We start from the raw sequence: 27,894 nt of genomic DNA, 5'->3' as shown, positions 1-27,894 counted from the left end.
GTCTGTCTATATTTAGTTTCTTCTTTTAGTTACAAAAAAATATATAGGATTGAAACATACTGAATACATGCATCTCTCAAAGTGGCTATATTCTAGCCTTATAGATAAATTAAAAAAGTACACCCCTGCTAATAGGATGCAAACTTGGCCTCAAATAGGCCATTACCTGTATTTAATATAGCTCATTACATTAAAAAGTTCAAGTCAGCTGTTCTCTCAAGATGGTGTCAAAAGACTGAAGAGCATAATATATTTATACTCAACGTACAAAGGTGGGTGCACATCCCTAGTGCCATTTCATTATTCAATACTTTCAAGGCTTCTAGGCTTTGCCTTGGGTGATACAAGTCCTGAAATGATCCGAATGGAAGTTTAAGTCAAAAATTGTTTTTTAATACACCATTAAAAGTTGTGTTTAAAAGAAAAGTGTGCACTGAACAACCTGAAGTACTCACTGAAACAACTGTACAAAACTATCCTAGGTACAGAAAGAACTAAGGGTGGACTTAACTTCAAACAGAAGTAACACTTGTTAACATATGTAAAAACTTGCTTTGTTTTATTCTTCTACCAAGTAAGAATGTGCAGCCATTCAGAACAAGTAGAATTCAATCCACCTCACAATGCTTACATTTAAAGTTTTTTTATACAGTGCAAACGTTTAAGACAGAGTAACTCCTCAGTGAAACAGGTGACACTACTCAGTGCCAGTCTTCTGAAGATTCTTCTTTCAGTAAGTCTATTTACACATTACGCTAAAGGTTCACTATATATGCTTTGAAGTTTGCTGAATATCAGCAGAAAAGTACGTGAACTAGCAGCAGTTGTATTACGAATATATGATGGTTATTTTAATGAATGCATAAAGTTTTCAAGACTGTATTCAGTGTCATACTGCTCTTGATCCCATAGTTCTCCAAGATTTTCGAGTACTGATTTCATTGATGCTTTCCCAGAAGAGGTAGAGGTATCTGCTTTCTCAGTTTTGCCATCCTGCACAAACAGAAAAAACCCAAAGTCAATTAACATACAGAATAATGTTTTCAGGAATATACTGAATTCTTCAAGTCTTAATTAATCTTTTGGGGAAACATTACTTCCTGTTTTTTAGATCTGTCGACTATTCAACATTCCAACTTCAAATGTTCATCTGATTAAATTTTACACTTGAAAGCAAACCTTTTCTCTAAGCTTACTCTATTTTTGGTAGGGATTGGTAAAACCAGTTCTTCACCTTGTCAAGAGTGAACAGATCAAGAAGCTGTTCTGTTCCCATGCTCTGCAGGCTTGCGTTTTCTTGGCTGATCACCGTATTTGCAACATTCATTTTGAACTTTTGAAGACCCATGATCTTCTCCTCCAGAGTTCCCCTGGTTATCAGGCGATACACATTAACAACACGTTTCTGAAAGAAAGGAAAAAAGCACACTTAGCTAAAGAGTACCATCTTAGGTATTCAAGACAGCATAATCTTCTAGTTATACTTCTAACCTTCTAGCATAATACAGCAGTTTGGCTTGGAGTTACCCTTCAGTGATTGTACTCAGTGAGTCTGACCGACGTTAGACAAAAAGAATGAGACTATGCCAGCATACAGTGGAGGCACCTGCAATGGAACCTGTACTCAGGAAGTTCAGAATTCACTGCTTTTTACAGCCACAGAGGGAGACTAACAGCAGTCACACTTTCCCTGTCCAGGTGTCAGAGCAGGACAGCCCTGTGGGGCTTCCCATCAGTTCCTTGTCTCAGCTGCATCTCTTCCTCCACCAAAGGGTGATTCTTCCCTGGCCTCTCCTCAGCAGCTCAGGAAGTACAGAAGAGAAAGCGTTCCAAGATGGGGACAAGGTAAGTACACACTTCAGCTCATGTGGAAACCTCCAGACACCACTTTTGTTACATGCTACCACCTTACTCCAAACGGAATAAACAGGAGGAGTTCAGTAAGGGAAAAAACTTAGGGGAAATTAAGAGGTTTTCACCTGCCCAATGCGATGTGCCCGATCCATGGCTTGCAGGTCTCTCATTGGGTTCCAGTCATGTTCCACAAATACTACTGTATCAGCCCCTGTTAAGTTAAGTCCCAACCCACCAACGTGGGTGGTGAGCAAAAGAACATCTATGGATGGGTCATTATTAAACCTGCATACAAAAAGAGTGAAGCACAGTAAATTTCATTTAAATAATTAACTTATGATCCTCAACTGCTTTGAGGCAGAAAAAAGAACAAGTCTGTACCATATGAATAATGAAGTTCATTAAACTTGGCCTCATATTGGTTATGAAGGGACACGCTTACCGTGAAACAATGGAATGCCTCTGGCCAGCAGGTATGCTGCCATCTAGTCGCAAGTAAGTAACTGAAGGTAGCTGAGGTCTGAGAAGGTCATGCTCCACTATATCCAGCATGCTTTTAAGTTGGCAGAAGATGAGTACTCTGTGCTGGGCCACAACAGCTTCTGTACCACTTTCTGAAGATCCACCATTCCCCAAGCCACAGTCTAGCAGCAGCTTCAAGTAAAAGAGCATTAAAGTGTACCATCAAAATGACGGTAGATTTAAATATTGACACAGATGGACGATCAGAAGTAGAAATAAAAAACAAATTACCGAAGGAAGTCTAAATGACAGTCACTTAAATGACATAATGCAAAGGTCGGTTTCACTATCAAATGATGAAAAATTTAAGAGTTGACAGAATAGTAAGTTTCTTCATTTGGCTTCACTTATCACAGAATTTAATTACTTAATGCAATCTAACTTTATCAAGCTAATAGTCTCCTATGCAATAAATAGGAGAAAAGTTTTTCTGTAACAAGAGGGACAGGAGTAAGAAACAGAATAAGAGATACCTTCAGATCAGTTTTCACAGTGCTGAAGTCTTACACGAAGCCTTCTAAACCCTAACATCAGCAGAGACATTTAGGAAACGCAAAGCACAACATGCACGTCTACTTACTTGCTTTAACGCAGACAGCTTGGGTGCATGTTGGATATCTCGAAGGGATGAATTATGAGCTGCAAGTTGCTCTGTGATTCTTTTATATTCTGGATGTTGGGTCGTTAACACTAATGCTGGGTGGTTGCATAGCTTCCGCAAGTATTGCAATGCCTTTAATTGTTTAGGAAATGAATTTCAAAAAGACATGGTTGTCAACAACATATAGTTAGAGAAAAAGGATGAACAAAATTGGTTATAAGTACTGGAGCCCCCCAGCCAAGTTCCACAATTTGGACCTTAGGGTATATTTTAATTAAAATAAAGTTACACATTTATATTAATAAAACCTGTATTTCAAACTGTATCCAGTAACAGTTAGGAGCATGGGGATCTTGGTTCCTATTGCAGGAACAGTGCAAAGAGTGCTACTTCCTACACCTTCATGGGAGTGTGGGATATACTAAATGGGTTTGGGAGCTGTGCAGAGCCTCTGAGAGTTACTGTCTGCAAGGACCCAAAACTTAATCTGCAAGTCTGTAAGATCATGAACCTTCATAATTTCAGATCTAACCTTAAGGAAACTTTCTGGTTCATGTTTTACAAGTAACAACTGATGAAATCAAAATTAGTTCCCTCTTGTTTTGAGGTTCTGCACTTTCAGCAATCAGTTTTTAATTGAGAGTAGTATGCAGGATCCGTGAAACAGATGAACACATTAAAAATTTCAAGACAGTTTTATATGACTTAAGACACAAAAACATGAACATACTAGCTATACATCACATTCCAGGTAGTCTGATCCAAAATCTAATTATTTTACTTAGCTTATACATTTGTGGCCATATGATCTAACTATTTTTACTTTTTATTAAACCCAGAAATACAGTTACAGAAATAAATTAACTAGGTAGTACAAGTTATTGAAGAAATCTGTACCTGAAATACATGACCTGTAGCTTTAAGCTTTGGTTTTTCAGTTTCTTCATTCAGTGAAATGGAAGAAACTGTTTCATCAATATCACATTTGGCACGAGACTTGGCAAAATCTTCATAAAGCTGAACCTGTAGACCAGGCCCCAGAGAAGAGAATGAGCACGCTTCCCCCAGCAGAAGACACACAAACAGTAATTTTTAGAATTTAGTTGCAAACGAAAGTTCTGAATTACCATAAATCAAGAAAACTATTATATGTAGTACAAGGTCAACATTAACAATGCATCTCTTGTAATCTGTTCTCTTTCAGTTTGGAAAGTATTCTTTCAAAAATCTGCACATGCCTTGATGTGGTTGTAGAACAATGCCAGAAGCTGAGCTGAAGAAACACTCTATTGCAACTGGACTGAAATTAGTTTTTAAACACATACTAGGAAAACTTGTTGTTAGTCCTGTTAGTCCCAGAGAACGCCAGAGGTGACATCAGGTTGACCCGGGAATACAGAAGTTGTTCCTTTGTGGTCTTAACTGTGCTGAAAAAGCTAAACTTCCAGCCACTTTTTAAGCATACCTGTAGAGGACTGAGAATACAGTAATAATCTTGAATAATTTTGGGTGGAAGATCTTGCAGTACATCCTCTTTCATCCTCCTTAGCAGGCATGGCAGAACTTGGCGGTGCAGCGCTTCCATTGCAAGAACCCCTAGCGAAGGCAATGGAAGCAATATTTGAGGAGTAAAAAAGTTTTGAAAACATTCAGCCCATCCAACCTCTTACGTTGGAGCCAACTGCACTTTCTCTTTTCATGAAAAGTTCTCATTTAAAGGAAGAAACCAAGAAAACCAAGATGTAACATTTGATCCCTACCCGCCTCTTGTTCTCGACTGGAGCTTCGGGCATCTCTACTTGCCAGTATTGGTTTGCCGTAACGAGCTGCAAATTGGCGTTCGGTACCCAAAAATCCTGGCATAAGGAAGTCGAACAACGACCACAACTCTAAGACATTATTCTGAACAGAAAAGAAGTGTTTGTTAAAATATTTTTAAAGAGTAATAAATTGTCATGAGTTACCAAAAACATTTCCATACATACTTTAAACGCTGCCTGTATAACACTACAAACAACACTTCAACGTACTTCTGCGCTCCTGGAACTTGGTGGCTCTTTCATCAACCTGAGGTACAAGAAGACCTGTACATGCACTTTGCCATATAAACAGGCTTCCTGCTGTGTCTGATGACTTAAGACACACCCTGAGTTCTTCTGGACAACAAAACCCAAGACACTCCAGTGATCTTAGTCCTGGATGAGACAGAGACTCCACAGACAAGTCATTAGGACAAAGCCCCAGGTCTGGAGTTCTCAGAGTAGAGTTTTTTTGCTAATTTCACCATTTTTTTTCTTTCCCTTCCCTGCTTGCTACTTTAAGAACAAGTGCTAGAGAAAGTCTTGTTGCCAGCTTTCAAGCCCCATTAGTACCACAGATCCTGCACCCATTCCTCTGTACATGGGGGTGTACCAGGAAAGGAAGAGATGTAGTTTCAAGCATTTAGCAATTAAAAGCTTTTTTTTTAATTTACAATGTATACTTTGAACAAGACCACTCTGATAGAAGGCATAATTAAATGGACTGCAAAATAGATCTCCTGCTTGTTTTCTACTACTCACCCAACTCCTTCGGAAAAAAGGAACAGTTACCTGGATTGGTGTCCCAGAAAGAATTATCCTGTAGTTGGCAGTCAACTGTTTTACTGCTTTTGACAGCTTTGTTTTTCCATTCTTTATTACATGGCCTTCATCAAGTATGCAGTAATTAAACTTAATATTTCTAGAAAAGAACAACATAGACTTAGGTAGCATTTAAAATTCTAAGCTATTAAAAAACTCAGAAAACAAAGCAGTCCTTACCTAAAGAAGTCAATGTCATTTCTCACAACATCATATGAAGCCACTATGAGGTTGTGTCTTTTCACCTGGTGTTGTAATCTTAAGAAAAAAAGGAGATCATAACTAAAGCATTCCTTACATATGTTATTTCAGCCTTTAAAGGCACCATCACGAGTTTTATCATGCCCACAAACTACACTTCAGCAGCAGTAGTACTAAAGTGAATTGCAAAATTGCGCGTGTGGTATTTTACTCTACCCAAGTCATAAATGCGAAATGCATTACCTTGCTCTCTCAGTAGGAGGGCCTGTGTAGTGCAAAGGATTAAGATATTCTTTGGAGCAAAATTTGCCCACTTCATCCACCCAGTGTCCTGTGAGTGTAGGAGGGCACACCACCAAAGAGGGAAGAGGAACGCTGTCCACCAGTTTTGTTCTTGCGTATTCCTGAGCCCTTTAAGAATATCAAAACAAGTTTGAAAAAAATGTATTTTCACAGAATAGCTGAGGTGGGAAGGGACCTGTGGAGGCCACCTGGTCCAAGCCCACAGCTGCTCAAGCACAGCCACCTACAGCCTGTTGCCCAGGACTATGTCCAGAGTCATCACCACAGATAAAACCTATCAGTAAAGTCCTTACGATAGAACGTTATTTGTTTAAGCTCACCTGAGGCAATGATCACCTGCAAGAATGCAAATGGATTGTAAAGTTTTTCCCAAGCCCATGTCATCACAAAGAATTCCATGAAGTTTGTATTTATTGAGAAATGCCAGCCAGTTCACTCCATCCTGAAATCACAAAAAAGTGTAAAGCCTCAGAAGAGCGAGCCAGCTTTTGGCTAGTTATCCTTCAGTTCAAACACCTGTACGTTCTGTCGTCAGTCACTGCCAAACTATGAGCTTGTTTCCCACCATAAACGCATCCACCACAGCCCTTCGACTCAAAGCAGAGGGGAATGAAAGGAGAAACATAAGCAGCCAAACAGTACAAGGCCTGGCTTTGCAGTGGTGAGCTGCCAGTCAACCTAGGCAAGGCTCAGCCCATTGGCCGTTCCCCCACAAAAACTACAAAATCCAGGAGGGCAAAAAAACTTATCATTAAGAGAAAAACCAGTATAAGTGGCATGCATTACTCAATTTGTTCTTCCTTGTCCAGGAGTCCAAGATACACACTGCACAGGTAAAAAAAAAAAAATCCCACAAGCAAAAAAACCCAGCACCCGAACAACTCCTACTCTTCCATAAAAATCCCAGCAGGCTGGAACTTACTGCTCTTTTGAAGTATAAGCTGTTACCTGCTGGTATTTTCTGAGCTCTGCTTTGATTGGTACTGGAATTGTATAGTTTTCCAGTTTTTTTCCATCCAGTAGCTGTTCCAGAAAGTGACGTTCTTTAGCCTTCATTCGGATTAGTTCTTCAGACATGTTCGGTGGATCTGGTATACCAGCCTAGAACAATATTTTTATAGCAGTAATGTAAGGGCTACAGTACTTAATTCTCACACAGACAGTAAGAAGTAAAACCTCATAGTAGCTTAGACATTTTAAACAGATGGGAAAGATCTGCAGTCCTCTCAATTGTATAAATCCAAACTCAGTGCTATACTTGTTTGGTTCCTTGCAGATCAACTCATCTGGGACTGTAGGAAGCAAAAGACAAATTCTGCCATGAAGATGACACTGAAAAGCTTGATACAGTCACACAAAAAAGAGGAAGTCCTGGTCATGCTTCTAAGATTTTACAAAGGCTAAGCTATTATACCTCTAATCAGAGTTTATCTACTACAGGCTAGAGAATCCTCTGACACCCATTTCTCCTTCATCTATCTAACTTTGGATGGTAGATTGTGGCTTTTTTTTTTTCCTTCCTCCCTCTACATATTTTAGTAGAATTAGATCTCAAGTGATACTGAAATCTGTAGGTTGAGTTCAAGCAGTTGGAAAATATTAGGAAAAACAAAAAACCTAAACCTCTCCAGGTTTGGAGCAGCTGACCTTGGCTTCCTAGGTACTTTTGTACCAGGCCAGAAGCCTGAAGCTGTATCTGGGGACCAAATATGCTCAGACATTCTTGCTTGCTAATAATGTACAGTAGCAAAAGATACACTGATTTTTGCCATCATCACATCTGTCATCCCAGTTTTCTGGGCCACCTCCATCTTTAGTTAGTTTTACTAAGAGAGGGCTCCTGGCTGAGAAAAAACTATCAAATAATTCCACTATATACAAGGTTAATAGGGAAGGGGAAAAACTAACCCAGATTTCAGATGTTAGAAGTGCTCCAATACTGTATGTAAATACACGCATACACAGACAACTTGTTCCACTGCTGTTCCTACCCTCCTTTTTAAAAGGGCATGTATGAAGTGTAAATACCCTGCCAGTTAGTTTTAAGTACACTGTCAACTCGCAACATGATTGCTTCTCAATAAACAGGACAGGTTAATTTGAACCATCTATCTTGCAATCCTTCTCTCAGTCATAATTTCATTTTTATGTTTGGATAACACTGTCAACTCGCAACATGATTGCTTCTCAATAAACAGGACAGGTTAATTTGAACCATCTATCTTGCAATCCTCTCAGTCATAATTTCATTTTTACGTTTGGATAAATAATGAAATTGAGCATAAAGATACTGGAAACTGAACATAGCTAGGTTTCCCCAACTAATTTATTGCTATTGTTTCCAATTCCTCACAATTAGAGACTAAAAGAAACACACAGGTTAGAAACTCCAAGCTTATTCAGACCTCTATCACTGTTCCTTATCCTGCAGCTGAATTCAGGTCTTGCATGTCAGGTAGTACATGAAATGCCAGCAATAAACACAAAAGACTAAACAGTCTGTGTTTTGTTACAGAACTCATGCTTCAGGGACATGAAATTGGAAGAGCAAAAAGGTGGTTTTTTGTTTCAATACCACCACTGTAACTACTGAAAACTGTGAGAGTTTGTCTTATAAAATATCTGAAAGACTACCCTAAAAAGTCTTCCTATGTAAAAAAGTAGAACTGTATCCATAAAACATCACTCTAAGGTTTTTTTTCCCCCAGGCAAAGCAGGTGTGAAACTTGTTTTAGGAAAACTTGATAATAAATTTATTTCATTTCAAAAAAGGGTTCCTTAATAAAGCATTTTCCCATGAACCATCTATTTCTCCAGTCCCTACCAATTTACCTCTACTATTTTCACTGAGATGACTCCAGCCCCTCTGTAGTTATCAATTTAAGTCCTGCTTGGCCTAACATTTAAAACTGCTGGCATTCAAAAGACCGTCCCACAACACCACTGGTATTTTCTCTCATTAATAATCTACTTCACTCCAAGTTTGCCTATTTCTAAATCTGCATATTTAATATAGTTCAATATCTGATACTGAGTTCCTTAACTGGAAAAGGAAGCCTTCAAGGAGATCTTCAGCAACTACAGAAAAGAAATGCTCACTGATCATGCAATTAATAAAACAAGTATTCTACATTTTTCAGAAATGCTCACTAAATTATACTAAAATAGCTTTAAAAAAACAAATCTAAGCTCCATGTATCCTATGAGACTGTATTTAAATGCATATGAAGGGCACAGGTGCGAATGGCATTCGAATGAACCACAGCGTGCCAAAAATTAATTTCTTCTTTACTCACTGTCAACTTTTTGAACATTTCAGTGTAAGCATTCAGCAAGGCCAGGCTCCATTTAATGCAGATCGCTACTTATCAGATTCTAAGGTTGTTAAAGATTAAGATGGTCAAAGATACTAAACCCATTAAACTGACTTTTTTTCCCCCCATTAGAAGCATGCAAACAAATCCTGAACTGTCTTCTATTACCATCTGGTGGTGAAAATCAGTTCCTTAGAAGCCTTGTATTCCTTGAAGTGCAGTATTAGTAAGTGTCTGAGGTATGGAAGTCAGAGGAGTGAAAACCTGAAGCCAATCTGTACTGATTAAACACTAGTGCATCATAACATAAGCAATATTTTGCCCACAGCTGTCGAGTGGGGCTTTTTGATTTCAGGAGCTAGGAATAAGTAACTGTACTTGACTTCACACTATTTCTATTACAGCAATTTCATTTATTCCCTTTTAAATCAGTACTGCTTTTATATGTATTTCTCATGACCGCATACATACCACCACGCATACTTAGGGAGAGCACACACGTAACTACCAATTACTTTTGGGCCAAAACTAGCAAAAGAAGCATTACACGCAGTATTAATGAACATACACTTTTCATGATGTAAGCAGTTGAAAAGAATTTCTTATAAAGAGAAATTTTATTGTAATTTAGAAAGTTACTAACAGAGGGTCCAATTCACTCATATTATAAAGGACATCTTCCATTACCTGATAATGGACTCAACTTGTATAAAAAGTTACTTATTCAGCATTTAGTACACTTGGACTTTGTGGCTGGTGAAAAAGTGGAGGTACACATACTTGGTATACTTACAACTCAAGCTTACCTCAAGAGGCATTAGTCTAATGAGCGTTGCAAAGCATTGAGTAGCCATAAAACGTACACTGTCTGTCTGATCACTCATTCTACCCAGAACTGGAACCACTAGAAGAACAATATATGGAACAATACCAACATCCAGCTGCTCCATTACACCTGCATCAGTTATTAAGGAAATAGTTTTTACCAGTTCAGGATTGTCTGACATCGCTATATACCTGGTAGACTCAATAGGAAAAAGCCATTAATACATTACATTCAAGTCAGCAAGATTTGTAATAACAAAGCAATGGAGAAAAAAGTCTGATCTATCCAGTTACATTTAGCCCAGTGAATTCCATGGTCTGAGAAACAAACAGCTCCACCAAACTTAGTTTGATAGATAAAGGCAATGGGAATGACAGTTCCTTCTATTTGTTGTCCACAGAAGGAAAACAGCTTAACATTTTATTTCATTCCTCCTCCCATTTTTTCAGGCAAGTTTTTGTTCCCCCAAATTATACAACTGCTAAGAGGTTTCTGTGGTTTTGAATGCTCAAGCAAGGATACACGCAAGGGCTTCAATTGCACCTTCTTGTTTGGTGTTGTCGTCTATTGCTCCCAACCACGGCAGAACTTTCTCCAGGAAGATATTCATTGTTTCCATAGTAGCGATTTTGCTCATAACACCAACACAGCGAGCAGCCATGTGTCTCACTGCAGTGCTGGGATGTTGAAGGCACATATAAAGGTGAGGCAAATGCTGTATTAGCTGAAGAAGAGGGTGAAGGAAAAAAGGTTAACATGAATTATAAACAAATTACTGAACTATTTTTCAAGTAAACAGTCTTTTAAAGTCACTGTTGCCTCCTAAAGAGTGCTTGAAATGGCTCCTTAACAAGTTCTGATTGTTCAGAACCAAAACATTGTTTCAGAAGAAAAAGACAATTGAACTTTGAACAAGTGTTTCTCCCCAATACAGTTAAAATTCAGAGAGTAACAAAATGATATGGATTTTAGTCAAAATGCAAATTAAAGCTCTTCATACTTAAGGAAGTGTTTCACACTGGAAAACTACAGTACTAAGCACTCAGAACTTTTAATAAAAAAATATTATTGCTTAAATACAGATACATAGATCAAAAAAATTCCCTCCTACCAAATTTGTCCTAGACTCCTCCCATTTATGCTTAAGCAGACAAATTATTCATGCTGGGAGTCTTAACTCTGTGATAAGACAGACACCCAGAAGGAAATGCACATCTTCAAGGGGTACATGTGCACATACATGTCTTTCACCAGCACAAACACATTTCCATGTCAGACATCTAAAACGGATGGTCAGGTTTTTCCAAGTGTGGACGTCCCCAAGTACCAGCTTTGATGAACCAGTTTCACCCCTCTGACTTGCTGCATTTTTTTTTTGAAGCCTGCATACAGTATTATGTATGCAAAAGCAATCTACACATTAACTACACGCCATATAGATAGGTATAGAGATATAAACTACCTTCATATATATATAAAAAAGTCTTTCAATGTCACATGCTAAACACATTCAAAATCACTTCAGTATTTTACTAAAATAGGTAAGAAACAATTCCATATGTTACATATGAATTTTCTCCATCTGCTCAGAATTCTACAGCCATTCCTTATGTTCATCCTTTCCCATCATATCCTTTCCAGACAAAGTTCTGGCCTACTTACTCCTTGCATGGGAGCCTTTTTGTGTATTTTTATCATCTTGTTACGTTTCTTTATGCCTCTTCCAGTGCTATTATATTTATTCTGAAATGTAGTACTGCAGGCAAGCGAGTATTGAAAATTGTATTCAGATACAGGCATAATGGTGACTTTCTTGTTCTGTTTCTTTCTTAACTTCCTATTGATTTTTTTACCCAGCGTTTTACATTCAGCTTATACTTTCACAGAACTATCTCAACTCCAGGATCTCTTTCCCAAGTAGAAATAGTCAGTTCAGCAGCTACTACTGCATAGAAGATGCTAAGTCTTTCTCACTGACTGGTGAGTAAAACGAAATAATTTTTTACAATTTAATCAAATCCACTCTCATTGGGAATAACTGAAGTCTCCTATAACATTTGCATTCCCTGCACAGGGATCCTGTCTGTTCTCCAGGTTTAGGAAATACAGAATTCAAATAAAGCAGAGCTGTGATGCTGATTTCAGGGTAACACAACAGCGTAAATATTATCATAGCTCAAATTTTGGACACAGTCTTGTTTAGGCATCTCATCCAGAAAAGGGTAGGCCAAGTCTAAATTGTAAGCAGGTGTTTGCTTTTGTGGTTGATTCTACAGCCTGCACAAACAAATGCAGTATTTAGTGTCTTGAAGACCCAGGGAAAAAAATAGCTTTGAAGCATAACAGCTGAGGATAGCCTTCTACATCCTTCAGTGTGTCAAGAATAGGATACAGGACTTGGAGAACAGGCAGGCTAGCAAATGCAACAAACACACTATTTGAGCTAAAAGAAGAAAAAAAAGAGGCTTCTTCTAAAAAGAAGCCTCACAAAACTAAGACTTAAAACAGTGGCAATGAACATATTTAATTGCTTCATAGAAAAACTGCTTTGGAATGTGATTACCAGAGGATGTAGCTGAGTATCCATTGAAGCTGCTGTTGTTTCAAAAACCTGTAAGGAATTGACTAACTCCTGGGCAGGAGCATCTCCTTTTTCCAGTAAGGACTTCCGGTCTGTTAAAAACAGAAAAGGTGTTCAGTTTAAGATTGCCATACTGCACACAGCCTACCAACCCCCTCAGCCTAAATCAGAAATGTAATTACCAAAGTTATTTATGTGAATGTTGTTCCTTAATGAACCAACCATAGCATCCCAGAGATGTGGCAATCCTGTTGCCATTTCAGCACCAAAATGTTTAGCAATAGTAGATAAGGCAAATTCAGCTCCTCTTCTCTGTACAACGTAAGGTTTCTGAGCCTAGAATTAAACAATTTCATAAAGCAGTGAGGACAGATACGATTAAAAATAACCATTATTTCCTAAGAGGCTCCCACTGTTATATAAGCTACAAGCAATCAGCATTGAATGCTATCTAGAGCACATTTGCTGGTCATTTTTTTCTTTGCAAGTTATTGATTTCTTACACAGGTAAGAAAAAAAAAATCTGCTATGAAAGATTTTCCAAGTCATATAAATTTTGGGATATGGCTTTTGCTTACACAGGCCCATTTAATCAAGAGGTTTACCAACTGGTTCCAGTTCCAGAACCTCAGATACTGCAGATATAGGGAACACCAAGAACAGCAACATGCTAGCAAAACTCCCCCCAAAACAATACTTGATTTGTTACTAATCCCTTTCTCTTGCTCAAACCCTCTTCAGAAAGTGGAATTAATAAAAATCACTTCAACAATTAAGAACTAAATCTACACCAGGATTTAGGAATCAGAGTCCTGACTAGCATCTTATTAAAGCATGCTGAAGTTTTATATGAATAACACAGTAACAAAAACATTTAGCGTATCAAGCGTGGAAGTCACACGTACATCCTAAAGCCAGTCACGCTTCAGATACTGTTTGTAATGCTTCAGAGCTTCCACTGTGCATTGAGATGACCAACACTAACATGGGTAATGGGACACAATCACAGCACAGTTTGTGGAAATCCATTTGCATGGATTGATATCGAGATATTCATATCCTGTCCTAAACGTGAAATATTTCAGGAGTATTAGTTTTCTTAATGACACACTAAAGAAGTAAAATGTCATCATCAATTAACATACGCTGCTTGTATCACAAAACTTGACGTCAGTTCGGTTCTTTCCTGAACAGATCCTGGAACCCCTATTGTAATGCCATCAACTCCACTGAATTCAAACTTATAGAATCATAGATTTATGGAAGGGAAGGGTGGATATCAAGTTGCAAAAGCAAGTTTTTGAAATGTACCTCATCAAGTTCTGTAGGAATGCTTCCAGTACTGCCAGTGGGGAGATCTGCAATTGGGGCTTTTGGAGCTTTTGGAGTAGGACCTCGACGACTTGTGATGGCAAAAGCAGCTTTCTGATGTCTGTACAGTGTAATTATTCCCCGGTGCTTAGTAACTGTATGATGCATCCCATCTTTATCAGAGTTGGGCCCTAAAGGAAGAGAGAGAATAGCTGCTGTTTAAAACATAGGTGGAAGTGATAGCTACCTGCAAGTCATCTGCAGATCATAATGTACTTCCAAAAACAAAACAAAAACACAAACACCACCCAAAACCAACCAAAGAAACAAACCCACCCCCCCAAAAAAACCCCCAAAGAACGAAACACCAAAAACATACAGCTTCAAGGATGGAAAAATTTAACTTCAGAGTAGAGTTAACTCTGCTAAAGAGCACATTTCAGACTCGGCAAGAAAAAGGTTAAGTGTGCAAACTGCCACATAAATTCTTAAACAGCAATTAACACAGGTAACAACTTCAGTCAAATATAAAAACTTTGCAGAAGTTGTTCTTGCATAAAAACACATTATGCTCTAAAGATTCAGACTTATGTTGTGTGTTCTGTACAAACAGTTCAAGATGTCTATCATAATAAAATAGCATGCACCATCAGTATCTTTGGATTTGCTGATGTTTCTATTTATGCAAAAATCAGCTTAATTTTCAGTCAGATACGAACGTTATTGTGCTCTGAGACAAAGGAAGACACATTCATTACGAAAAAGTGAAATGTATAATGGTCAAACCCTAAAGCAAGTTAGCATCTTTGACAGTATGAAAAGCCTTAATTTGTGCTGTTCATTCCATTCATACATTTAGAGCAAGGGACAGTCATTTAAAGAATCCATGCCCACAGTATGCACAGGATTGTTCCTTTTGAAAACTGTCCTCAGATTCTGTCATCTTACTATTAGCCTAGGGAATGTAACACAAGTCAGACTTTTTCCCCCCTAACAGACTACTTTAATTTCCATGCTGATTCCATGTCAATGAAAAGCTTCAAAACACATGTAAATGAAACTTAGGATTAAGTGGATAATAATTGAAGAACAGTAAATAACTGAAAACTGGAAAAAAGGTCTCTTACACAAAAGTTTCTAAAAATATATACATAATCAGTTGCACACAGCATGTAGTTGAAGATACCTAAAATGAAATAAATACTGATAAACGAAGACTCAGCTGCTGGCATTTTAAAGACACCGAAAACAAGACTCATTCAAATACTCATCTTAACAGTTCAGAGACAGGCAGACATTTTAAGAATTCTGGCAGTCCTAGATATCATACCTTTAGAGTTTTCATGGCTGCTCTGAGGCTGGGCAGGACATGCTGCTAGAGGTGTAAGGTGTGGATCCACGCAGAGGGAGTTGCAGAGATTTTTTATAATCTTTGAGTTGGGACAAGGAGACCTTGTTGTACACTGCTGAAGTAGTTTTGCTATACATGAAGCCACATAGTTTTGTACAAGTGTATTCTCCTCCTTTTTGATAGCTTCCATTAAGGGTTTTATAACAGGATTCAGTTTTTCTGGAAGTTGCTGCAGGTTCACAACTGCACACGCAGCAAATGTATGGACTCGCAGGTGCAACACTTGCCATTCTTGATTTGTTTCTGTAACAGTCATTTGGACTTGCTGTCGTTTGCTGTCCAACTGTTGTAGAATTTTAGGATTCAAAGTAAAAGATGATGTCACTTCATTGAAAACAGAAGTAACCTAATAAAAAGGAAGAAGAGTTACAAATCCATTTCATTTACTGTAAAATGGGATATTCTCTGAAAAAAATGCTGTTTTCATGGCAGAACATGAGTTGCTTCACCAGGTACTACCTCCATTTTCCCAGAAAAAAGGAGAAAATGCTCCAAAAGGTAGTTTCTAGAATCTTGAACTGTAGCTCAAGAGGAAAACCAGACATGTAACAAACATTTCAAGTCTAGATCTCCAAAGCTAAAAGAGAAGTTTACGTACTCCTCCAAATTTAGGTTGTCCTGTATCTGCCAGCTATATCCAGATATTCTGGCAACACATAAGCATGTAACAGATAAGCAAAGGAGAGTATGCTATGAATACAAGAGGCCAGAAAGGATGTGCCAGGTCCCATGCACATAGTTGTTTCTAAGCTGATTTTCTTTTGAGGAACAAGACTGGGATAAAAATCTAAGGAAAAAGTCAGCACAACACAGTAGTTGCAGGACTTGCCATATCCTCCCCCACTCAGCATGAGCTGACTGCTGTTGCTTAAGTCTTTCACAAGAAAGAGATGAAAAGTAACCTGCAAAAAATACAAGTAGCAAGGAGGGACACAGGGTTTTTACATCTAAGGCATGAATACCCATACTACAATGCAGTGCAGGTTTGGTGTCTGTATTTCAAGAAAACTTGAAGAAAAGGGTGCAGGAAACAGCCACAGAAAATAGTAAGTAGTTATGGAATGAGTCTTCTAATCCAGAATGGATACCTTTTTGAAAAACATGCGGTCAAGCAGCCCTATTACAAGACGCAAGAGTGAACAGTTGAGGTATATGAAAACTCCTGTACTTCACAGACTACCAGCTCACATGATTCTGTCTGGCTTTATCTTGGGAATTTAATCGGTTTAGATGGTAGTGGTTTTAGATGTTAGCCATAACCAGACTGGCTGCCAAAATCCCCTCCGCCCATGTACACAATTATCCATCTCTTATCTAAAGATACATTGAGATTTCCAAGTTAAGATACTGCAAGTTACTACATAAACAGCATGTGAGAATTTCAAGATCCATCATGCCAGTTGTCATGGCCGTAATCGTAGAAACTTAAACCTTCTCTTAGTCTTAACCCTTATCCTCAGCATCCCAGTCACATCCAGGATCCTAACCCCCCTCCTTCCCTGCCCCAAGCTGCACCACATCCATCACCATTCCTTCATACCCCAAAGTCTCCACACCCCTCCCACCCCAGTCCCCTTTTATTTTGCAGGCTCTCAAACCCAAAAGCAGCTCTTTATTTACATTCTGCCTCAACTATCCATACTTATCTGTCTCTCTGTCTAAGAAGGGAGAGTTTGGGGTTGGAAGAAAAACATTTTAAATTTGTTGCCCCAAAATTATCAGCTCTATTTTTGCTTACAGAGCTTTTCATGGCAAGAGCTACCTTTTACTATCACATCTGACTCGGATGTTTTCAGATTTAAAAACACAAAGCAATTGAACAGCCAGGTAAAACACACTTTAACACACGTTTTGACAATCAGAGGGAAGGTGAAGTTCTAGAATTGACACAGTTTGTTTACTAGTCTTTTGACAGCAGTTTTGAAGAAGTTCCAGTCTGCTTTGTTTTCTTCTGTGGAGACTTCAACAGTGAATCCACATCTGGAATCAGAACACCTTCATTCTTTCTCCCGTTTAACTGTCTACCTTGCTTTCTACTCCATTTCTGGCATAGTCAGTAAACATCGCAGGGGAAGGGTGAATCTCTCTTATGTACCATGCCAAAGGATGTGTAAAGTCACCACGGTATTTCTGAAAGTTACTGTCTGTGTAACAATTATGCTGATTATGTATTTCAAGACAAGAACAGATTTGAATGAAGGGCAGGCATGCCTCTACTTACCAACTCGTTAGCTTGATCTATTGTAAATACACTGCAGTTTACTCTATTTCCAATGTCAACGTGTGCATCAGCTAACAATGAGATGAGTTGTTTACATTCATTCTGCATCCGTGTAAAAGGAACAGCAATTTCATCATAATAGAGATGTTCAGAAAGGACCCCAAGTAAACGAGGTTGCACACAAATGGCCACAGTTCTACACTCCTGTAACAGGAAAAACCATGATTTGTATTTCTGAGTAATCACAATTTTTTTTGTTCAGTTTTGGGCACTGAACACTGCAATCTAGCTACAGAAAAAATCCAGGTTCCAGAGGGACCATTAACATTTGTAACCCAGAATAGTAAAAACGATGAACAAAACCGTCAGTCTGCTACTACAACAGAAGTGACAGCGAATACAGGAAGACAGTCATGTTAAAAGGAAGCACCGACCTCAGATAAGCCTGTTCAAGATATATGTTATCTGTAGAAGAAATGTGAACATATTTACTGATTCATAGTTCTGACAGTTGGCTTTTAGCTACCAAGTATGTATTTCTCCATTGTCTAACAATCAAGATTTTAGTATTTAGATGTATAAATACCATTTTAGCTTATCAACTGAAATTTAATTTCAAGCTAAAGTAGCAGACGACAAGCTGTGGATTAAGATAGTAAGTAAAATTTATTTTTGCTGCAGAAACATCCTACCTTTTGCAAGGCTGCCCACTCACAGATTACTAATGCAACACTAATCCTCTGCAAGGCAGATTTAGAATTCAAGTGGAAGAGCAGTAGCTGAGCTAATGATTCAGCTGGCTTTATTTCTTGAGTAACAGTATTTACACCTGGGTCACAAATGCAGCAACAAAGTGCTCCCAGCAACCTGACAAAAGGAGAAACAACAATCGTTTCAGTGTTACAATTACTCTGCAATTAATGATTCAAAATGAAGATGATATTGGCAAAACCACTATATAATGAAAAAGGTAAATTGCTTTTAAGTATTTTTCCAGATTTCCAGTAAACTCACTTTGCTGCCATCATCCGAGCTCTCATGACAACATAATCCCTGGTTGCTGGATCTTCTGCAATGCTGTCTGCGCCAGCAATATATTCCTGTATCACTTCCTTGTTCTGGGTTTGACCCTGACGCAGCTTAGCGCCTGCCTTTTCCTATGGAATAAAGTTGTGAGACGTTAAAAGTAAATGTGTTTGTAATAGAAAAGATGAATTCATATCCCATAAAATTTCCAATAACCATCATACCCTGCAAAAGCTGGACTAAGCCAGAAGGTTCCTCAGCTAACAGACTATGTAAATTAGTCAATCACTGTAAATCACCTCTCCACTAGCAGCATTCTATGGTCCTATTAATTATATGATATGGCTCCTTCACTATAACATTAAAACTAATACTCAACGTAGAGCTGATGAACTCAGTCCTCAGAGGAAAGAAATAATACAATGCTTTTTAGCCTTAACTCAGTCCTGCAAACATAGTTTTGCAGGTATCCACAAGGAGCATGCAACATGACAGAACTCTGAATTGTCATGGATAACCTGACAAGAACTATTTTGCTCTCTAGACTTGATGTCTGTAAGATAGATTACATTTACAGTTGTAGAAAGGCACACCTCTCCCCTCTATGAGCTTTAGAACGTGTCTTTATATACAGCTAATCCATGTCCTCCTTTCCCCAGAACAGGCAGTGAGGTCACACGTCACTCACCTTTGATCTGGTTTTCACTTCCAGCAACATGTTTAAGTCAATGGGCAAATGAGATGGCTGCATCATTAAGCAGAGCCAGGCTCCCATCCATGGACAAGCAGCTGCAACCACATACTGTACAGATGCCTTGTTTAAAAGTTCCAGCCATACCTGGGGAAAGAACCATCGTGGAAATCATGACAAATTTCTGTGTGGTCTGTATAAGATCACAGATGTGCTGATAAACTGCAGGAACCATCCTGTTCTCCTTCAGTCTATAGTAAAGCATCAAATAGGCTAACTACAAAATAATTAACATGAATGCACTATTCTTTGTCTGCACAAAAATGCAGAGGATATGGTAGAGCAGGATACACAAACACTATATATCTAGGTCAAGTCATGCAAATACCTTGTGAATAAGATCCAGAATTTCTTGGTTGCTTTCTAAGATACAAAATTGAAATATGTGTCTCAACATGTCTTGCAGAATTGGAGTCAGCCATGTCGAAGAGCTCTGCAACAAGGAAACTGTATCATTAAGCAGATTCTAATATATCTTAGTAAAACACTAACATTAATTCTTACCTGGTCTTGGGTAGACAGCAATGTGAATAATGTTTCCAGTGCTGCTTTTCGCACAGAAGATATAGTATGATGCAGGAACGGCCACACACGTGGGACCAAAACTGTGAGTGACTGCTGAATGCTAGTACACCAAGAGGAGATGTTGAGGCAGTGACAGGAGAGAAAGACACAGACAGCCAAGTTAATTTTGTTTATCCTGAGTTATTTATCCAAAGAAAGCTTTTTAACAAAAGCAAAGTATTATTGCATATGCTTGATGATTTTAAGTGAAGGATCAAGTTACTACAGCTTAAATATTTAAAATAGTTCGAGTCAGTTCTTTTTTCAGGAAAACAGTGTTTTTTCTTACTGGTATGAAGAACTAGTTGATTCAGGCATGTATGTTCACTGTGTTGTTTCCCAGATTATGTTTTGGGCTTTGTTCAACTATTCAGAAAAAATATTTTTGTTTTATTTTGAATTTGTTGTCAGGCATTCATTAGTTCAGAAATAATTAAATCCAAGCCTGGATCTTTTGTGTGTGAACTTGCACATCAACTGATGCAGGTAATAAATGCTGATTTAAAGATTGCATTAGTGACAATACTTCATTCTTCATTTTGGATTTGGGAAAAAAACAGCTTCAGCAGTGACAATCATATATATGATGGGAAAGGTAAGGTGTGTAAAGCATCTACCTTAAGTGCAGATGCTGCGAGGTTACCACGTGTATTATGAAAATGTTCCCATGCCAACATGCAATTCATTTGTTTGGGACTCTACCAAATTAGAGGAACTAGGCATTGTGTTCAACCAGTCACAGAATTACTGGTTGTACTATTGATGTGAATTTTGAAGTTTGTGGCTTTCAGTAGAACTGTTGCAATAGTAAGCTTCTATAGGTACATGCATTTGTGTTAATTTACGTATTTCACTCTCTTGTGTGGAGTTTGTCTACAAGAAGCAGACAAACAAGAAGCTTGTGGGCAGGACAACCATGTGAGCAGAGCAGAGACCCTTTACTACAATATCCAGGATGAAGGTGGGGGAAATCACATTTAACAGTATCTAGTACCTTTTTGTTGCCTTTACTACTGTAATGAAAACAGAAGCACTGTCCCAACCTTCACCTTAAGGAAAAACATGAGTAAAATTCCAACACGGATTTCAATCAAGCATCTCCTTGGCACATGATTTGAAAGCAACATTGGTTATTACAACCTGAAAATAACTGGACAGTCAAACCTGCAGTAGTGCAGCAATACTAATTCAAGAGTTACCTGCATTTGCGGACCTGAGGATAAGTCAGAAGGGAAGAAAGAAGGATCATGATACTGTTTGTGGAAGCTGTCAAGTCATCTAATTCCAGAAGTGCATCCCACAAGGTATTAAGAATAAAAGGCACCTACACAAATAAGCAGAAGAGGTTATCATAGAAAAAACAGGAAATTCCAAATACTGTGTTACTTTCTTCATTCAGACCAAAAGCAAACTTTTCAATCAAAATTGATGGAAAACATTCAGTCACCTTCTGAGACTGAAGTTGGACCAGGCTTTCCACTACTGGTACTAGAGATGCTGCAGCAACAGCTCGGACATCATCATCCAGATCTTGGAGACCTTCAATTATCGCAGGCAACACCTTGGGCAATAAAGTGTCAATCATGTCCTGCCAAAAAGATCCAAAGTATTCTTAAACTTAGAAAGTATATAATGTCCCAACAACTAAGATGTACTCTGAGTGTGCAAACAAACCTGTTTGTTACACAGAACGGAAGCTGCAGGTCCAAGTCTACAATCTAAATATTCTAAGTTACCATTCATGAAGTAACTCCTAGGTTATCTGTTTGAATGAACTGTAACTCAGCTCAGTTCTGGTATGAAGAGAGCTCAGTGTTTGCAGAATACCACGAATACACTAAACCTCTTGCAGCACTCAGTTCTGTTAACCTCACACATGAAAGCATAATCAAAACAGTCAACCATAGCCTCTGTTTGTATTGTTTTGTGCGAGTAACTTACTAAGTTACAACAGTACAACTCTGCCGTATGCCTGAACATTTCTGCAGCCTGGATATAAAAATGCAGTTATAATGTCTTATAACCCACACGAGGCTGCAGTGGAAGCAAGCTTGCTTTATCATACCTATCTACCACTCAGCCATATCCTCAACTTGGAGCAGAGCTTTTCATTCCAAAGCTCTGCAATTTGTCATGTGGGTTATTACCTGACGTACTGCCAAAGCGTACTTTATTCCTAGGAGACCACCATGTCTCACTTCCCACTGTTCCTGGGTAAGCAGCTTCAGGAGAACATCCACAGTTTTATGAACTCCAGTCTCATTCATGTGTTTCAATACTACACCCAAAGTCTGAGCGCAAGTCTCACGCACTGGTGCTACCACCTAGGATGAAGAAAATGGTAACACAGACATTTCATACAGAAATTTGACTAGGAAAGAAACCAATATGAGTAGAGTCAGATGACCAGAACTGCTATACAAACAGGGTGAAATTTATGTATTGGCCACTTGGTGATAAGCATCTGTGAGCAGTTACAACAGGCACATGCAGTGGCACTGTACAAAGCATACATAGCTGATCTGCTTCAATATTACCTCCCGCAGAAGCCTGCTGATCTACCTGTTCACTGAGACAACTTACTTCATCTGAAACAAAGTCTCCAAATCTGTCTAATGCAAACACACAAAGAAGTCTAATAACCAAGTCTTCTAGCCACTCCTGATGCTGCTGAATCATCTGTAAAAAGAGAAACATTGAACACCTTGACTATATTCGTGAAGGATTTCCGATATGCTTGCTTTAGCTAAAACTTATATGAAGATCTGACCAACATGTTTCAATTGACTGAATAGTCATCTTGCACAGTCAAGACAAAATAGCACTAATTCAGCTCACCTGGCTTACTAAAACCATAATTGATTTAAAACAAACAAACAAACCAACCAACCCTCATAGTAACTTTATCCAAAGGTTGGAGAGCACCTTGTAAGGTAGACAGATAGTCAGTATAGGCAAATCAATTAACATGTGTGCTCAAAGAATATTTACAAATAAACAAACTATGAAGCAATACTTCACTGTGGGAGACCCAGTGAAAGGAACTTGCTCTTCAGCCATGTCTCTTTCAGATTTATCAGTGCAATTTAGACTGAGCTTGTCTTGAAGCTCTGGACTCTGTTAGAGACGCAATAGCTCTGTAACTCTGAATTCTCAGAGCAGAAGCCCCATAAAAGCAATTGCTGAGGCATCATCTCTTCTCATCTCCACTGTTCGCTTACTAGGTCACCATAAAAAAACCCCCACTTTCATCATATTACAGATTTCATATTCCCATACATGACAAAGAATTATAGGCTGCATACAGCATACATAGCAGCCTTTGAAGCCAGCCTGGAGTACACACACTCTTCCCATAAATAGTTAAGAAACTGTTCAAAGTATCTTATCATTGCAGCATGTGTTATTATTACCCTGCAATCTCCATGACAAATACTGCTCTGCCCGGAAGTGAAGGGAGATAGCAGCTTTTGCTTTCCTTACATAAAAAGTATGCTGAAGTAGCTTGGTTTACATTTAATAAACGTATATCCTCGTTCTTCAACACTCTAAATCACAAGCTCTCCCAGCTGCTTTTACAGCAGGGAAGGCAGTAAGAATCTGCATGAGATTCACTATCAGTAAACAAGTTATTACTGTCAGGATATTTTTAAAAAAGTATTTTCCTTTTAAATAGACTATTTAAATACTTTTCCTCATTATAACAAAGCAGGCAGATTGATAGAGTGCCCTTACTATTTAAGTGAATACAGTCAGATTGTCTGAGACACTTCACTAGTATTACATCATCAACTTGCCCCTTCTGTTTCAGCACACCCTTACCATGACCTGAAAACAGTATTTTCTAGTATGGAAGCTAATATTTAATAACTTCACACGCAGTCTACATATTAATGGCTGCTTATACAGTAGTTTCATTTTTTTTTGCACAGGCCTTTTAAAAAGGATGTAAAAATTTCATCAGTGAATACAGTGATTTCATAGAGATTCTTTTGGGCAGACAAATCTCATGGTTTCTTTTCACCCAGATCACCCACTTCCTGCAAAGCTGAAAGTATTTTAAGTAGCCTGTTTTCTAAACTTAAATAATGTGTTAAACCTACATGACTGAAACTTACCTCTTCTAAAGAGCTATCTCCCATTTTACCACCACTTTTACCATGAGCTTTAAGTATCTCTCTCAGTCCAGTACCTGCACCATGACGAACCTAGGAAAGTGAAATAAAAAGTCAACTTTTAAACATTTAGGAACAAAAGATAAAAAACACTCCGGGTAACTGAAACAATACTTCTTTATTCTTAACAGAGATGTTTCAAGTGCTGCAGAGTTAGCGTACTTAGACTTGGGAAAGGACAGTATTTTATTATTTATCATGTACTTAAATACTAATCTGTCCAAAACCAACCTGTTTTGCCTTAGTTTATGCCAGCTTAAGGACAGAGGCAATTAAGAATTGCTTTATTTTCTAACACAGAAGATACTGTTACCATATTTGCAGTAATGTAGCCAACGAAGACAGTTATCATTTACTTTTATCTCATTATGTTGTAAGACACTAGTTTTTGGAGAAGATATTACTGGGTTTAGTAAGCTTGTAAGCTGAAGAAAAGCAATATTCTTGTATTTCTTAAACATGTTATATTCTGTATTTAAAATTTCTCTACAACTCTCTCTATTTTTTAAACAGAGTTTGGATCCCCACTGAATCTTCTGGGGGTCTGCAAAACAAATTTCTGAGAATTACTATTCTGCATAACATCCAGAATAAGTGAACAAGCGATATGGGAAAACAAATTATAACCACTTTTATGTTACCACCAAACATGAAGAGTTAAACACACGAGGAAGAGATTTGGAAATGACAGAAAATCAGCAGAAAGATGTCCTACAGACACACTTGTTCCTGCTGGTTTTAATACTTAACTGGACTACTAATAGGCTAATCAAGAAAAGCCCACCCAATAGATGAACAGTAAGTTGCAAAACTGAAGTTTTGAAATGTGTTTTCATTGATAGGCCTTCACATAGGTTAGAGCAGAACTTACTCTTTTTTTTGGAGGGGGACACACTTCATATACATGCCTGTTGCTAACAGAAAATTATTTTATTTCATAACAGTAACAACTAGAACCAAGTAGCTGGGTAGATCCTCCCTTAATCAGAATCTCTTAGATGAAATGGAAGCATACACATTCCCCTTCGTACAGCTCAGTGGTTGTTGGTAAAAGCTCTAAGCAAGCCAATAAAAACCAGCCAGAGTGCCTAGTCTTAAAATCCTAATTTTTTGTAATACATCGATCACTTGTTTATTTGGTCCAAGATTGCTTATGAGTTAAGTTTTTAAAAGCCAAAAGAGGAACCCCTTGCTAGTTAGCTTCCAAGCTCCTGCAAACACAACACAGCAAGACAGACAAATGTACCAAGGAAATACCAGTAGTAGGACTCATCTTGCCTGACTTCAGCTGCCTATTAGCTAGGCAAGCAGTCTGAACTAGTCATCCAGGTTGCCTCTAGGCACTGCAAGAAGATACCGGAGGGCCATTTTATAAACATCTATTTTAAGGTAGTTTAACCTGTTTTTCACCCAGAACATACCACAGTAATGATTCTGTATTGATCTACTTCCTTCATTACGATGTGTGCACCCTGTATCAAATGTGCTAAGAAAGCTATGACAATGTCTACATGCCAGAAGGCAAGTGGACTTTGGCTTCAACCGCAAAACAGCCTGCTTTCAAATAAAGTGAGGATTATTAGCTCAGATGCAGTGATCCGAGATGCAAATACAATTAACCTTCTTCTGGGCCCAAAATAATTGTAATGGCTGCATATGACCTGTGTTTACCTGTTTGAAGTCAGTATGGGCAGAGCCAACTTACTATCACTGAAACTGTGCTACAGATATAACCAGGTATGTTATACCTGGTGTTAACATTTAATCTTTCAGAAGACCAATGTTTTTATTAAAAAAAAAAAAAGTTAGTTGACAGTTATTTCCATCTTTGCTCAAAGAAGAGAGACCGTTTTGTCAGACACTTCATATTTTTGCTTGCAATGGATACCAGCGTTTGTGGAAAAGAGTAGGAGGACCGAATAAAAAGAGTGACCAGAACAGGTTTTGAATCTTGAAAATAAGTTGTCTAGACAACCAAATACATCATTTACATAACTAGTATTTACTATCATTCTAAAAAAAGTTAAAAGTTTCTTTTTTTATAAATTAAGAGAACAACTAATGATTTGTAGCCTACTCCTTGTTACTGAAGGGTTGATTTTACCCTCACTTTTCTACTAGCTTAGCATTAGACAAGCATGCCACTATTGTCAGCAACAGACAAAATATTCCTCAAACTCTTGATGAATCCAAGCCCATTTTATTAGTTTAATCTTTTTGACCATAGATTCATTTGATTTTAATTTTGCCTGATTTTCAATATTTCCAGAATTTTCATTTATTATCACTGCTTTCCATATCCCTTCCAATCTCCACTTGAGTATACATTCAAATTTGCTTTTACTTCCACTTTAATTCTTAAAACAGTGTCTCTAAAACTAGATGTGTGTTGGCTATGTAATCTGTATTTAGATATCAAAAACTACATCAATTGTAAGCCTTATGCATAGAATTTTTGTGCTTCTGTTGAAGCTTTTTAAATCTATAGTTACACCTTACATACTGCATGTCTTACCTCCCAAGAAGGGTTAAAGAGATCATTGCACACCTCTTCACAAAAGCTTTCCAGAGGCCATTCGTTTGCCTAAATTTATAAAAAGTAAATATATTTAAGTATGAGATTAAAAGAGGAAGCGATCAGGCAAACGCTTACATTGTATGTCACTTAGATACATAAAGGTAACAAAGACCTCCAAAAGCCGAAGTATTTTGTTACTGGACAGCACTGAAAAAACCCAAGCAACCTTCTTCCACACTTGACAAACTGCTGATTGGCACCAGATCTTTTAAAAAGCTTACGAAGCTTGTGTGTTAGTAGTGTAACCTGTCCTCCATGGCAACTGATTTTTTTGTTCTGGAATTCGGTCTCCCTTTAGGAACCATGCTAAGGCAGAAAATTATCTCATTCAATGATTCTTGACATTTATGAACTTTGCTTTTGAAGAACATAACAGGAAAGTCTACACGACATGATCAAATTGGGTCAATTAAGCCAGCAATAAACACCACCTTTGTCAAAATATGTTCTGCATTTTTGAAAACCAGAAACGTACCCACTATCCCAAAATTTCCTACAAGGAAACAGACACAACTGTGGAAAGGCAATTATGACACGCATATTAGTAAGCTCACACCATCAAACACAAAGTATTTGTAAGACTAGCAATCAGCAGCTATTCAGCCTGCAGTTATCCTTAATCTCAAATTTCCAATCATTGCTTTGCAAAAAAGAATTTCAATACTAAGCTATGCTTGGAAAAATCTTTTTGTAGAATAGCGTATAATCAAGATAAAGTCTCTTCAAATAAACTAGGTATCATTTGTATTCCGATATGGCGTTTCTTACAGTTCTTCAGCTTTTCAGTCTATTGAAACAAATGCAAGTTTTTCTATGACTAAGGCAATTTTTGAATCAACTACTAGAGACTGACCTTACTTCTAAATTAAGCCTAATTAAAGTAAGGCAAAGATTAAATAAAGTGTGCAAGAACATTTAGATTGAATTATTTATGGCTCAGTGTAATCCTATCATCTAAATGTTTAGCACAGTTTAACACCCACGTCTGACATCTGTAATCCACATACTTTCCTATGGAGAAAGGCTGAGAGAAT

The 27,894-nt window shown here is 38.0% G+C and overlaps 1 protein-coding gene across 1 annotated transcript; it reads right to left on the bottom strand.

Annotated features, from left to right (window-relative positions):
* Window positions 1-538: 538 nt before the first annotated feature.
* On the bottom strand, window positions 539-26,866 carry BTAF1 (BTAF1 RNA polymerase II, B-TFIID transcription factor-associated, 170kDa; the record flags this gene model as incomplete). Its single annotated transcript, XM_010155404.1, has 31 exons — window positions 539-993; window positions 1,235-1,405; window positions 1,980-2,139; window positions 2,297-2,508; window positions 2,957-3,109; window positions 3,875-4,000; window positions 4,443-4,573; window positions 4,738-4,879; window positions 5,569-5,698; window positions 5,779-5,856; window positions 6,043-6,210; window positions 6,423-6,544; window positions 7,051-7,203; window positions 10,223-10,371; window positions 10,765-10,966; window positions 12,806-12,915; window positions 13,006-13,159; window positions 14,135-14,325; window positions 15,465-15,891; window positions 17,767-17,970; window positions 18,459-18,633; window positions 18,781-18,923; window positions 19,481-19,630; window positions 19,872-19,976; window positions 20,048-20,168; window positions 21,307-21,431; window positions 21,555-21,695; window positions 22,255-22,431; window positions 22,691-22,786; window positions 24,226-24,315; window positions 26,798-26,866. Coding segments are annotated over 31 exons (4,722 nt in total), but the record flags the coding sequence as incomplete, so codon positions are not given.
* Window positions 26,867-27,894: the final 1,028 nt, after the last annotated feature.

Source organism: Eurypyga helias, unplaced genomic scaffold, assembly GCF_000690775.1.
Source record: "Eurypyga helias isolate BGI_N326 unplaced genomic scaffold, ASM69077v1 scaffold28247, whole genome shotgun sequence".
Lineage (NCBI taxonomy): Eukaryota > Metazoa > Chordata > Aves > Eurypygiformes > Eurypygidae > Eurypyga > Eurypyga helias.
This window is presented reverse-complemented; position numbering and strand designations above follow the sequence as displayed.